General features: G+C 39.2%; 2 protein-coding genes across 2 annotated transcripts in view; one reads left to right on the forward strand and one right to left on the reverse strand.

Annotated features, from left to right (window-relative positions):
- The window catches only part of LOC124712502 (carbohydrate sulfotransferase 11-like), a 237,398-nt gene extending 229,629 nt beyond the window's left edge, over positions 1-7,769 (forward strand). Inside the window, exon 7 of the transcript XR_007005582.1 lies at positions 7,754-7,769. The gene's annotated coding sequence lies outside the window, so the exon portion shown is untranslated. The remainder of the gene's footprint in view (positions 1-7,753) is intronic.
- LOC124712500 (calcium uptake protein 1 homolog, mitochondrial-like) overlaps positions 1-12,978 on the reverse strand; it is a 236,346-nt gene that overhangs the window by 143,059 nt on the left and 80,309 nt on the right. The window contains 1 exon segment of the mRNA XM_047242799.1: positions 10,582-10,747. Coding sequence (XP_047098755.1) covers positions 10,582-10,747 — 166 coding nt within the window.

Genomic DNA, 12,978 nt, shown 5'->3' on the forward strand with positions numbered 1-12,978 from the left:
GTACTGATTTATTTGTCACTTCAACACAATGTAAACAAACCACATAGCTTTTCATACCTTAAGTTTTGAGAAAGTTTTAAGAGTTCTGCAACTTTAACATAATTTGCATTTAACAAATTGATTTAAAATCCTCAGTTAAAGAAAAATTCTTCCCAGCAAGCCAAAGTTACGAAACAGGGGCTATGTCTGGTGAATAGGGTTGGTGGAGAGATAATGCAAAGCCCAATCCATGCACTTTCACCACTGCTATCACTGATGTGTGGAATGATGCATTATCCTGGTGAAACAGCTCATTTTTGCATGAGGACCTTGGTCTTTCTTCAGCCAAAAGCTTCAGACTATCCAACAATGCAGTATGATAGGGTCCAGTTATGATTCTGCCTTTTTCCAAGTAATCTAGGAGGATTATTCCTTGGGAATCTGAAAAAACAGTGGCCATCAACTTACCAACTGACAAAATGGTATTTACCTTCTTTGGTGCACTTTCACCAGCCTTGGTCCATTGATCTGACAGCCATTTTGACTCTGGTGTGAAATGATGGAGCCAACAGCAGTCACAAATCAGTGCAAGAAGTCTTGAACATAGTGATTAGACACAGCCAGACATGAATGAAATGTTGTGTTGGATGCACTTTTAGTTGACTGTGAGCATTTGCGGCACCCGCCTCACATACAGCTTCTTCATAGGCACTACTTCTAGCAGGACATTATGCACTCACTTAGCTGACATGCCTACAGTCTCAGCAATATCACGAATTTTTATTCAGTGCCTTTGCATTACCATATTATGGATTTTGTCGATGGTTTCCTATGTGGCCGATACAGACACCTTTACGCTGACATCACTGAAATTCTTGGTATGATCCTCGGAATAGTCAAGCTTACCAAACACTAAGATGCAACAAAAATTCTTTTGTGGGAATTTACCACACTCATCAAACCACCCTCGTAACTGTCTCTCAGAGAAAATGCAAACTATATATTCATATTTCATTAATAACCTTGATAGTTTAAGCAGCATTAGTTTTATAAAAAGTAATTTTTCGTCAAGGGTTAACAAACAGATCTCTATACTTTCAAACTTTTTGCACTATTTTAAATACTTTCATTTTCAGATCGTTACATAAATTAGCATGCATACAAGAGGCTGTTCTACATTAAATATCAGTCCTTAAATTCTGAGAATGTTGTGTCTATGCCTGGTTGATACTAAGCAAACAAACATTAGTGCAAACCGCATTCTCTCATCTGTAAATGGTAGGTAAGTCTGAGCAAATGACATTCAGTCGTGTTTGAGTCATAGTTCACTCACTATCCACAATGCTTCCAATTTTTTAGAAAATGTTCAGAATCAACCAATTTTTAATCTCTTCCTTTAAGGTAACGTTTTTGCTTTTTAAGTGAAACAAATCCTGTCTAAAATGTTATTTTCCCTTTAGTGCAAGAAACAACTTAAAAGTGAATGCATTATTTCAATGTTTGCAAGTCTGTGCATAATGAAATTCTCATTCTGTCATGTTCCTCCCATTAATTATCATGTAAATGCTCATCAGACAGACACCGCATAATAGAAGAAATGGCAGAGAGCACTAATGAATTGCTTCCTTGAGCCTGGTTTCCACCAGAGCGAGGTGTAAATGGTGGGTGATCACAAGAAAATATTCAATTATGTTCAATTCGCATTCATTTGCTGGTGGTCAGCTAGTTGCTGGTCTTTTAGTGAAGCATCAAAGGAAACTCGTGTCTTCTCTGCTTTGGTGCTAGCATTTTCCACTGTTTTGTTTGTGAACAGCTTTTTGGTGATTTATCAGCAATTAATGCTCTGATTTCAAATTTCCTCCTCGAGTGTAATGAGGAACAGGTGAAAAGCTTCGACTGATGTATGTGCAAAGATTCAGAGTTATGCTAAACAAGGCTGGAGCTGCAATTCAGCTTTAAGTGTGCTATCTTCACACAATTCGCAATTGCATAAGAATTCAGACACCTACATACTTATTTAACTACTCATTTTTGCTTCCTTCATCAAAAGCAGCACGCAAAATAATCGTTCCTCTACATAAAATATTCACATCTTTTTTATAACTAGTGCTGTTATTGTGCAAAATGTGAGAGGGTTATTAAAAAAATATGTACAGTTAGCAGGTTTGGCAAGTTATGCTCGTCCTCTTGTGTTTTCTCCTGTGAACAGTGGTGATCTGTCTAAATGCTAGTTCACTTTTGTTCACTTCCATATGCTGCTATGTATACCAGGCTTTACGCTAGTTCACTCACGTTCGCTTTCTTTCCCTGTAGTATGTACCAGGCTTTAGAACAAGGAAATGATTTCATATGATGATTTTTCCTTAACTAGGAACAACAGTCATAATATACGTTTAAATAAAATCATTGCCACCATTAATCAGACTAAGTTTTTATCATTCACTTGTTTTACTATCGCAGTTTCAGCTGTGGAGCTATTTTAAGGTGCAAGGTCACAACTAAATACTACTACTTAAACTGTATTGTTTATTAAATATTTTTACATTATGCCTTGCACTTCATTAGCCATATGTTTCATAGGTTTCAATTTTCACCCTGCACTTGAAAATGTCCTTACAGCTGAAATCGCAACAGTGAAATAAGTGTCAAATGGCAGCAATGATTTCAGTTAAAAGTATCATATGGCTTTTGTGCAGCATGTACAGTTGCCGCATTATATAATCATGTAATTTCAATCAAATTAAGCAGTATTGAGTCAAAATTCAATTCTGAAATCTTTCTTCATCTTTGACGGGAAATCTGAATTTTTTAGTTCATGACTTGTCTGCCTGTTCCTTCCATGATTGATGTATTAGCAGGTACTTGGTAAGGTAACTTGATCTGCTAGTGACTCAGAAACTAGCCAGTATAAAGTGACTTGCGGCTGCTTGCAGTCGGCCAAGGTTGCTACAAATTTCATTGAGTGGAGTGCCATCTAGCAGTTGATGCCATAAGTAAGGCTGTCACTGCCTGCTGGCTGTTCCCTGATGAGGGTTGCCTGCCAGAGTACACACTCAGTCAATCTGTATTTTGTGTGATCTGGGGTACTGGAGAACCAGCATGTTTTCACTCCATTGAAGCCTGCTTGGTTTCTGACATGTAGTGGAATGCTCACGACTCATCAGTGACAATTCCCTTCAGAAAGTCATGCCCTCCTGCAGTATAATGTGTTAATTGACCCAACCTTGTCGTCATTCACTGGCGCTTCTGGTTGTCTGTCAGGTTCTTGGGCACCAACAAGCACTAACTTCATGAGATTTCAACATGTCATGAACAATAGCGTACACCACACGATAGGAAATATTGAACTGCTGTGATAATGTTCGCAGTTTCACATGCCAGTCATTCAAAACTGCTGTCTCAATAGCTCCAACATTTCACAGGGTTGCAGCTATTACCAGCTGCCAGACTGGGCAAATCATTAAGGTTCGCACGGCCCTCTTGGAAGAATGCACATCACCTATAGACACTGCTGAGGTCCATACAGTTATCCCCTTTGCGAATTTCACTTGGTTTATGCCTTTTGGCCAACAAATATTGAACTACACTTCGCTGCTCTTCACAAATGGATGACAGTAACAAGTGTGCCATGTATGTTTTGTAGCCCAGGCTTTTCTTGCTAGAGTTGCAAATGAAATAAAAACACCCTCTGCAGCAAAAATTTCAAACTGTATCATCATGAAATTTCAACATTCCAGTTGCAATACCATGAGAGAAAAAAAATTATTGAATAAGACTTTCCGATCTTGCCTTGTATTACACTGTTGTAAACTTATACAGACAGCACACACAATTAAACAGCATATGGCTCCACGGCCTGCCTAAAGAACCCACACACACTGGCACAGATGGCACAACAAGTACTGCACCATGTGCCAAACAGCTGTATATAAGCCAGCACACCAGGGCTCTTGCCAGACTAATGTTTATTCGACAGATGTACGCTCCATGCTAGACTGTGCATTAATGTACTTCTTGATTAAGTGTGTTAAGCACTAAGTACTACTTCATTCGGTGTCTTAGCATATCCCTCAAGTGGAAACTGAATAAAGTTACGGTCTGAAATTCTGATACTGTGTTTGTGCAACATTACAATACACACCATTCAGATTATCTGTAATTACATGCAGTTTCTAGAATGTTAAACCACTAACACAAACATGGTAGCCCTGACAATCAGATGCCGTTGGTAGGAGGAGGAGATATGAATCAATGAACTACAGAATTAAAATAAAGTTTAATGAAGAGCATCTACAAAGAAGGGAGCAGAAAATTTTCTGTTTAACTCAACATTACAAAATGGATTTGGAATGCAAAACTTAACTCACATGCAACAGAAGTTCGTGAACACTGATGAAAACATCGGCAGTGCTTGTGCAAATATGCTACCAGCTTTTTTTCTTTTTTAATGCTAATTTTCATTGCAATACTGAAGATGCCGTATTTCTTTTTTACCTATTCACTCAAGTTTCTGACTTTCCAGTGCTTAACTGTGTCTGTCTAAATAAAGTTTTATTAGTATATCTAAAAACAAAGATGATGTGACTTACCAAACGAAAGCGCTGGCACGTCAATAGACACACAAACAAACACAAACATACACACAAAATTCTAGCTTTCGCAACAAACTGTTGCCTCATCAGGAAAGAGGGAAAGACGAAAGGATGTGGGTTTTAAGGGAGAGGGTAAGGAGTCATTCCAATCCCGGGAGCGGAAAGACTTACCTTAGGGGGAAAAAAGGACGGGTATACACTCGCACACACACACATATCCATCCACACATATACAGACACAAGCAGACATATTTAAAGACAAAGAGTTTGGGCAGAGATGTCAGTCGAGGCGGAAGTGCAGAGGCAAAGATGATGTTGAATGACAGGTGAGGTGCGAGTGGCGGCAACTTGAAATTAGCGGAGATTGAGGCCTGGTGGGTAACGGGAAGAGAGGATATATTGAAGAGCAAGTTCCCATCTCCGGAGTTCGGATAGTTGGTGTTGGTGGGAAGTATCTAGATAACCCGGACGGTGTAACACTGTGCCAAGATGTGCTGGCCGTGCACCAAGGCATGTTTAGCCACAGGGTGATCCTCATTACCAACAAACACTGTCTGCCTGTGTCCATTCATGCGAATGGACAGTTTGTTGCTGGTCATTCCCACATAGAAAGCTTCACACTGTAGGCAGGTCAGTTGGTAAATCACGTGGATGCTTTCACATGTGGCTCTGCCTTTGATCGTGTACACCTTCCGGGTTACAGGACTGGAGTAGGTGGTGGTAGGAGGGTGCATGGGACAGGTTTTACACCGGGGGCGGTTACAAGGATAGGAGCCAGAGGGTAGGGAAGGTGGTTTGGGGATTTCATAGGGATGAACTAAGAGGTTACGAAGGTTAGGTGGACGGCGGAAAGACACTCTTGGTGGAGTGGGGAGGATTTCATGAAGGATGGATCTCATTTCAGGGCAGGATTTGAGGAAGTCGTATCCCTGCTGGAGAGCCACATTCAGAGTCTGGTCCAGTCCCGGAAAGTATCCTGTCACAAGTGGGGCACTTTTGTGGTTCTTCTGTGGGGGATTCTGGGTTTGAGGGGATGAGGAAGTGGCTCTGGTTATTTGCTTCTGTACCAGGTCGGAAGGGTAGTTGCGGGATGCGAAAGCTGTTGTCAGGTTGTTGGTGTAATGGTTCAGGGATTCCGGACTGGAGCAGATTCGTTTGCCACGAAGACCTAGGCTGTAGGGAAGGGACCGTTTGATGTGGAATGGGTGGCAGCTGTCATAATGGAGGTACTGTTGCTTGTTGGTGGGTTTGATGTGGACGGACGTGTGAAGCTGGCCATTGGACAGGTGGAGGTCAACATCAAGGAAAGTGGCATGGGATTTGGAGTAGGACCAGGTGAATCTGATGGAACCAAAGGAGTTGAGGTTGGAGAGGAAAATCTGGAGTTCTTCTTCACTGTGAGTCCAGATCATGAAGATGTCATCAATAAATCTGTACCAAACTTTGGGTTGGCAGGCTTGGGTAACCAAGAAGGCTTCCTCTAAGCGACCCATGAATAGGTTGGCGTACGAGGGGGCCATCCTGCTACCCATGGCTGTTCCCTTTAATTGTTGGTATGTCTGGCCTTCAAAAGTGAAGAAGTTGTGGGTCAGGATGAAGCTGGCTAAGGTAATGAGGAAAGAGGTTTTAGGTAGGGTGGCAGGTGATCGGCGTGAAAGGAAGTGCTCCATCGCAGCGAGGCCCTGGACGTGCGGGATATTTGTGTATAAGGAAGTGGCATCAATGGTTACAAGGATGGTTTCCGGGGGTAACGGATTGGGTAAGGATTCCAGGCGTTCGAGAAAGTGGTTGGTGTCTTTGATGAAGGATGGGAGACTGCATGTAATGGGTTGAAGGTGTTGATCTACGTAGGCAGAGATACGTTCTGTGGGGGCTTGGTAACCAGCTACAATGGGGCGGCCGGGATGATTGGGTTTGTGAATTTTAGGAAGAAGGTAGAAGGTAGGGGTGCGGGGTGTCGGTGGGGTCAGGAGGTTGATGGAGTCAGGTGAAAGGTTTTGTAGGGGGCCTAAGGTTCTGAGGATTCCTTGAAGCTCCGCCTGGACATCAGGAATGGGATTACCTTGGCAAACTTTGTACGTGGTGTTGTCTGAAAGCTGACGCAGTCCCTCAGCCACATACTCCCGACGATCAAGTACCACGGTCGTGGAACCCTTGTCCGCTGGAAGAATGACGATGGACCAGTCAGCCCTCAGATCACGGATAGCCTGGGCTTCAGCAGTGGTGATGTTGGGAGTAGGATTAAGGTTTTTTAAGAAGGACTGAGGGGCAAGGCTGGAAGTCAGAAATTCCTGGAAGGTTTGGAGAGGGTGATTTTGAGGAAGAGGAGGTGGGTCCCGCTGTGACGGAGGACGGAACTGTTCCAGGCAGGGTTCAATTTGGATAGTGTCTTGGGGAGTTGGATCATTAGGAGTAGGATTAGGATCATTTTTCCTCGTGACAAAGTGATACTTCCAGCAGAGAGTACGAGTGTAGGACAGTAAATCTTTGACGAGGGCTGTTTGGTTGAATCTGGGAGTGGGGCTGAAGGTGAGGCCTTTGGATAGGACAGAGGTTTCAGATTGGGAGAGAGGTTTGGAGGAAAGGTTAACTACTGAATTAGGGTGTTGTGGTTCCAGATTGTGTTGATTGGAATTTTGAGGTTTTGGAGGGAGTGGAGCTGGAAGTGGGAGGTTGAGTAGATGGGAGAGACTGGGTTTGTGTGCAATGAGAGGAGGTTGAGGTTTGCTGGAAAGGTTGTGAAGGGTGAGTGAGTTGCCTTTCCGGAGGTGGGAAACCAGGAGATTGGATAGTTTTTTGAGGTGAAGGGTGGCATGCTAGTTCTAATTTGCTGTTGGCCTGTAGGAGGATGCTCTGAACACCCGGTGTGGATGTGGGAGAGGAAAGATTGAGGACTTTTATTAAGGATAGGAGTTTTATTAGAGTGCGCATGACTGGTGGAGATTTGCACCACACTGCCTGTCAGGTACAAGATTTAAATTGTTTCATATTATGTCTAATTTTCCTTGTAAATTGATTTTGTAATTCTTTTTAATAATTATTTATTGTATAAAGTTTAATTATATATTGGGGTGCTCCAAAAATTAACTTTATTTTGTAAAAATTAGTTTAACTCTCGATAAATTTATCACACAATATGAAAATGGGTATTATTCTATTACAGTATATAATTTCCTCTTCAGGCTCAGATGTGGTATGGGCCTAACAGATGAGGCAACAGAAAAACTTATTTCTACAACTAATGAACATCTTAATCAAGTTTGTCTGAACTCATCAGATGATGAAGAGGAAATTATAATTCAAGATGATGTAATTCATAATTTGGATTCTGAACATGATTTCAGTGACAATGAATCTGATTAGACCATGCTAATTTTTTTGTGAGGACAGATGGTATCACTCTGGAGCAAAAATTCCATACAAAGGTCAGTAAAAAACACCGAAAAAGAATATCCTAAAAATTTTTCCTGGTCCAAAAGGGAACACCAGGGGTTCGAGGTCTGAGAAGCAATGTGTCTCATTCATGATAGATGATAACATGATTGATGAAGTAATTATATGTACTAACTTATATAGAATTCAGAGCACAGCTGACACTAATTATTCCACATACAGTAACCACAGAGAAGTAACGAAAGGGAAAATTATGGCACTATTGGGTTTACTCTATACTGGGGAGGGGGAGGGGGGAGGGGAGGGAGCAAAATAAGCTAGCACCCACAAGAAAAATCCTTGATTTACACAAAATTGTTCAAATTACTACAACCCTAGTGAATATATAACAACTATGAAAAGCTGGAACAATTCCAAGGCAGATGCAGCTTCATGTCTTACGTCCCAAACAAACCTGTCCAGTTTGGCATGAAAAATTATGTTCTATGTGATGCTTGTGAAGCTGAAACTTTCTGTACTTCCAACTTACAAGACTGCTTTGGGAAACAATCATATGGGCCTGTCTGTCAATCAAATAAACCCACTCATGTTCCAAACAGATTGACAGAGCCAGTTTCAGGATCACACAGAAATCTGACAACTGATAATCGATACACCAATTACTCGTTAACATTCTCTCTCCTACAGAAAAGTATCACTACTATTAGTATACTGCCTATGAATAAAAGAAAAGTGCCTAGACAGTTTCTACCACACAATCAGCATACAGTTGCTTGTAACATTTAACATTTGTGCCTTTCAAAAAGCTTTAACTCTTGTCTCACATGTTCCAAAAAAAAGAAAAATTGTTGCTATTTTCAACAGTACATGGTGGAGCTTGGATGAAAAGAAAGGGAAGCCTATGATAATTTTAGATTATAATATGACAAAAGGAGAAGCAGACACCGCGGATGAGTTATGTGGCACATACAGCATTTCCAAGTGACAAGGAAATGACCATTGGCTTTGTTTTAAGCATTACTCAACATAGCAACAATAAGTGCATTCCTAATTTACAAAGCCAATCATCAAACAGTCAGTAGAAGAACATTTTTGAAGAATTTGGCTAATCAGATAAAGAAACCATACCTAATTAACCTAATTATTGAATCAACTACTGTGTCACTGCCACTACACTTGAACACTTTTTGAGGAGGTGTAGCCCACAAGAGTGGGAACTAAAAGAACTTCATCAGCAAGGAAGAGAGGAAAATGTGCACTTTGTGGAGGAGCTAAGAACAAATTTACATCTACAAAATTCAGTACCTGCCATTGTTTTGTGTGTGCAGATCACTAACACCACAATTGTATGTCAGAGTCGTGAATGTGGAAGCAAATACCATTATTATGAATAAAATCAATGTATGTGACAAAATGTGTAAGAAGTAAATATATATTTCTGTTCATTTCATGGGTTAGATGGTTTTGTCACACGCAGGCCTACTGAAAATTATAATAGTTCTGTTTTTCTTAGCAGTAAATACTATGACCTTCAGCTACATTCAAGAAAGAGTAGGCAGGCTCAGTTGCAAAATGGTTTTCTATTTACTTAATTTGTGATGCATTTCCCTATCACAGGAGCATTATCAGACATCTGGGGGAAAAACAAGTTTTCTCAGTACAAATTTATGAGCCAGGAATAAACTATAAAGCTGCATAGTCACTTAAATAAAGCTGATTTCTGGCTCAAAAATTTGTACTGAAGAAATTTTTTTTTTCTTCAAGATGTCTGATGTTCTTTTGAGAATGAAGTGCATCACAAAATAAATAAATAAAAAACCATTTTGCGACTGTAACTGCCTGTTTCTTCTTGAACATCTCAAGATATTGCTGTACCATTAGCGAAAAGATGGAGTGGTGCGATTTTTTGTTATATTTTCTGCTTTATTGTGTTTTGAAATTTACTTAAGTATCTTATATGTAAAGATTACTGTTCAATCTCAAAATAATGTTACATTTCTTTTCTTTATAGGCCTAAAATAATTTTTGTAACAATGCAGACACCATTAAATGTTAAGTGTCTACCTTTATACTAAACATTTTTATGAAAACGTTCAGTTTTTAGCTACTGTCTAAGTTTATAATTCAGAAAATACAGTGGTACCAAATCTGCACCACATTGCTGTCAAAAGTCTTAATAATTGGTGCCAATGCATGAACATTAAATACAATGATTAAAAAGGCATAATTATTATGATCAAAAGCTAGGCAGGCTTTAATATTTCAGGAAAGAAATGTGTTTTTGCCTACCTGAAACATTTCACTAGGAGAGCAAATGCAGTTAGTTTCCTGTAATTAACGTACAACACAATATAAAAATTAAAAACATTCTTCTAGTTAGAAGGGAAGGAAACAAAACAAAACTGTCACTTTATTTCCCCTTCCTCCTGACACCAATCCCAGTGCTTAGTGTAATTTTGTTTATCAGGTACATAACATTGACATTTCTTTCCTGTATTCTAGTTGGCTAAATATGTGTGATTTGTAAGGATGTATGTGGCAGGACTACATCACAAACTAACATCAAAAAGCTACAGGATAAATGCAATAGCTTCATTTCACAACTTCCATTTTTTACCATCGGGCTGTTTGAGGCCAGGAGTCATCGATCTCAAGAAATCATCTGGTGTCATGTAGATTTCATGATTTTCTCCACTGGGATGAACCACCTGGAGGGTAGCAAAATAACGAAACACCTTGTCCGGAGTGGAGTACTGCCGTATGCGATTCTCATATTCCATAATCTGCAGACACATCAAGGCAGGGAGGAACCGTGGGTTGGTTAGGAAGCCAGAAAGCAAAATCAGTCAAGTTTAGTATTTTCTGAACTTCAGTAAATAAGCTATGAAGGTAAGTCACAACACAGGATGAAAACTCATATACAGCAGTTAAAAACACCACTTACTGGCATCCAAAAGTGTCATTACATGCCGCATAAAATTCCACATTATGTTTGCTTTGGACACAAATAGATCTGTACATTTCACATATTTCAAAATCATTTTCCTTCAAGTAGACACAAATATATAACAGTTTTAAAGGGGGAAGGGGAGGAGAAACTGTTTTCTGGAAAAGAAGACGCAAAATAAAACACAATGTTTACAATGATACTGCTTTGTAGTTTATCACTGTAGGAATGGACCCATAAATTTTCTTGAGAGTCCTTTATAAACTGTTAAATGAGGCTGATGCAATACTGCTTCTAATAAAAAATGCAACTATACATTGTGTTATTTACAGCAGGCTTGATTCTTTTAACTACCAATAAACTTCATTATTCTGCAGTTCCTGCAAGTAACCCATGAAATGGGTATATGAAGAGTTGACAGAAGGTACAGGTGAACCGAACAACAAGCACAGATATTTCTGTAACACCCACCTTTTCATCTTAAATTAGCACCAGACATAGTCATTTGTTCACAGGAAATTAAATGATTATACAATAGCCTCCTGAGTGCTAGATTGTTTGTTGTGACATCTCTTTGTGGTGTAGTATTAAGTAATTAATAATAGCAGAAGTACAGAAACAGCAGAGAGTTTTAAGTGTAGAAAGAAATACTTGTAAATGCAACCACAAATTACTCATATTCAAACTTCATTTCAGAAATGATGTTTCATTCTACTTAAGGAGATAGAGGCGAGGAAGAACAAAAGCATTCCCAATTTTCTGTGTTTAATGCTCATTAGTAGACTAGACAAAATTGTGTGCAGAACACCCAGATACTTTCTAAACTGTAAAACATTATCCATTTATTAGGTATTGCAATCATTCATTCATTTCTTTAGCTGTTATGAATTTATACTGCGAAGGCTGAAATGTGACTGTAATAAAAAAATACCAAGCAAAATCACAAACTTCAATGGCATTACCCATCACTCACTATGGAATGCAGTTACAATATTTATGGAGCAAACTACCAACAAAACAAGCTTTATGAATCCCCAGGTTTTGGCTACATCAACTTAATAAACATTTAGTATAACAAGAATGCATACATGCACACTACATAATACAATTTCGTGGCCACACATTTTCAATAAAGCAAAAATAACACAAACCACAGAGATTTTAATGTAATGCCGAGAGGTATAATTATATTCAATAACTGGAACAGAAGATTGAGGTGTAGTTTAGTTGCTGCTTAGAAAAGTGCAATTTCTTTTTCTTTTCTTCATACTGTTCCCCTTCAATAACAGTAAAGATGAGAAAGATAAGCAGTATTTATTTATATCTGCACTAAATTAGGAATCACCACAATTTCTATTTTCTAAATTACTGGAACTCATGTCATCATGACATCATTGTGTACCTACTTTTTGCCACATTTTGTAAATGAATTATAGTTCGTACGTCAATGAACACTTTGCCTTATGGAACCCAAACTGCCAAAACAAACAATGGTTCAATTCCAGAGTAGTTCCAGAAGGACATGTTTCAGCTCTCATGTACTGCTGGAGAGAGAATTCCTAAAAATTTGTGAGACACTTAAAAAATAGCAGTAGTAACTCATTATGAAGTTTGATGAATGTTAATTTTGCTTCAATGAAATCAAAAAGAAAGGTTGCTTCCCCAGTATCTCTAAAGTCAATTTCTTTCTCTGGAATACTGAAGACTATATTTATATTCTCCAATTAGTCACAATGTTTTTGTGACTCTGCTGTGGGGCTAGACAAAGAGTGAGGTATAGAAAATTTGCCATGGAAAAGAGCAGGTGAAACATACTCCACATCTTACAAGTTATACTATTACTTGCAGTATCAGACAACTGTCTTTACTTGCAGAGTCAGACAACTGTCTAGGCAGACCCCCCCACCCATTCATTCAAAATAAGCAGAAAAAACTATTAGCTCAATATCTCAAGTAAATCTGGGAGAGAAAGGATGAATTAAATATGGGAGCATGTTCATGACGCCTAATTCATGGGGCTTTCTGAGAATATTTCCCTCTGAAGTTGTTTTATTATTATCGTCATCA

Source organism: Schistocerca piceifrons, chromosome 8, assembly GCF_021461385.2.
Source record: "Schistocerca piceifrons isolate TAMUIC-IGC-003096 chromosome 8, iqSchPice1.1, whole genome shotgun sequence".
NCBI classification, from domain to species: Eukaryota; Metazoa; Arthropoda; class Insecta; order Orthoptera; family Acrididae; genus Schistocerca; species Schistocerca piceifrons.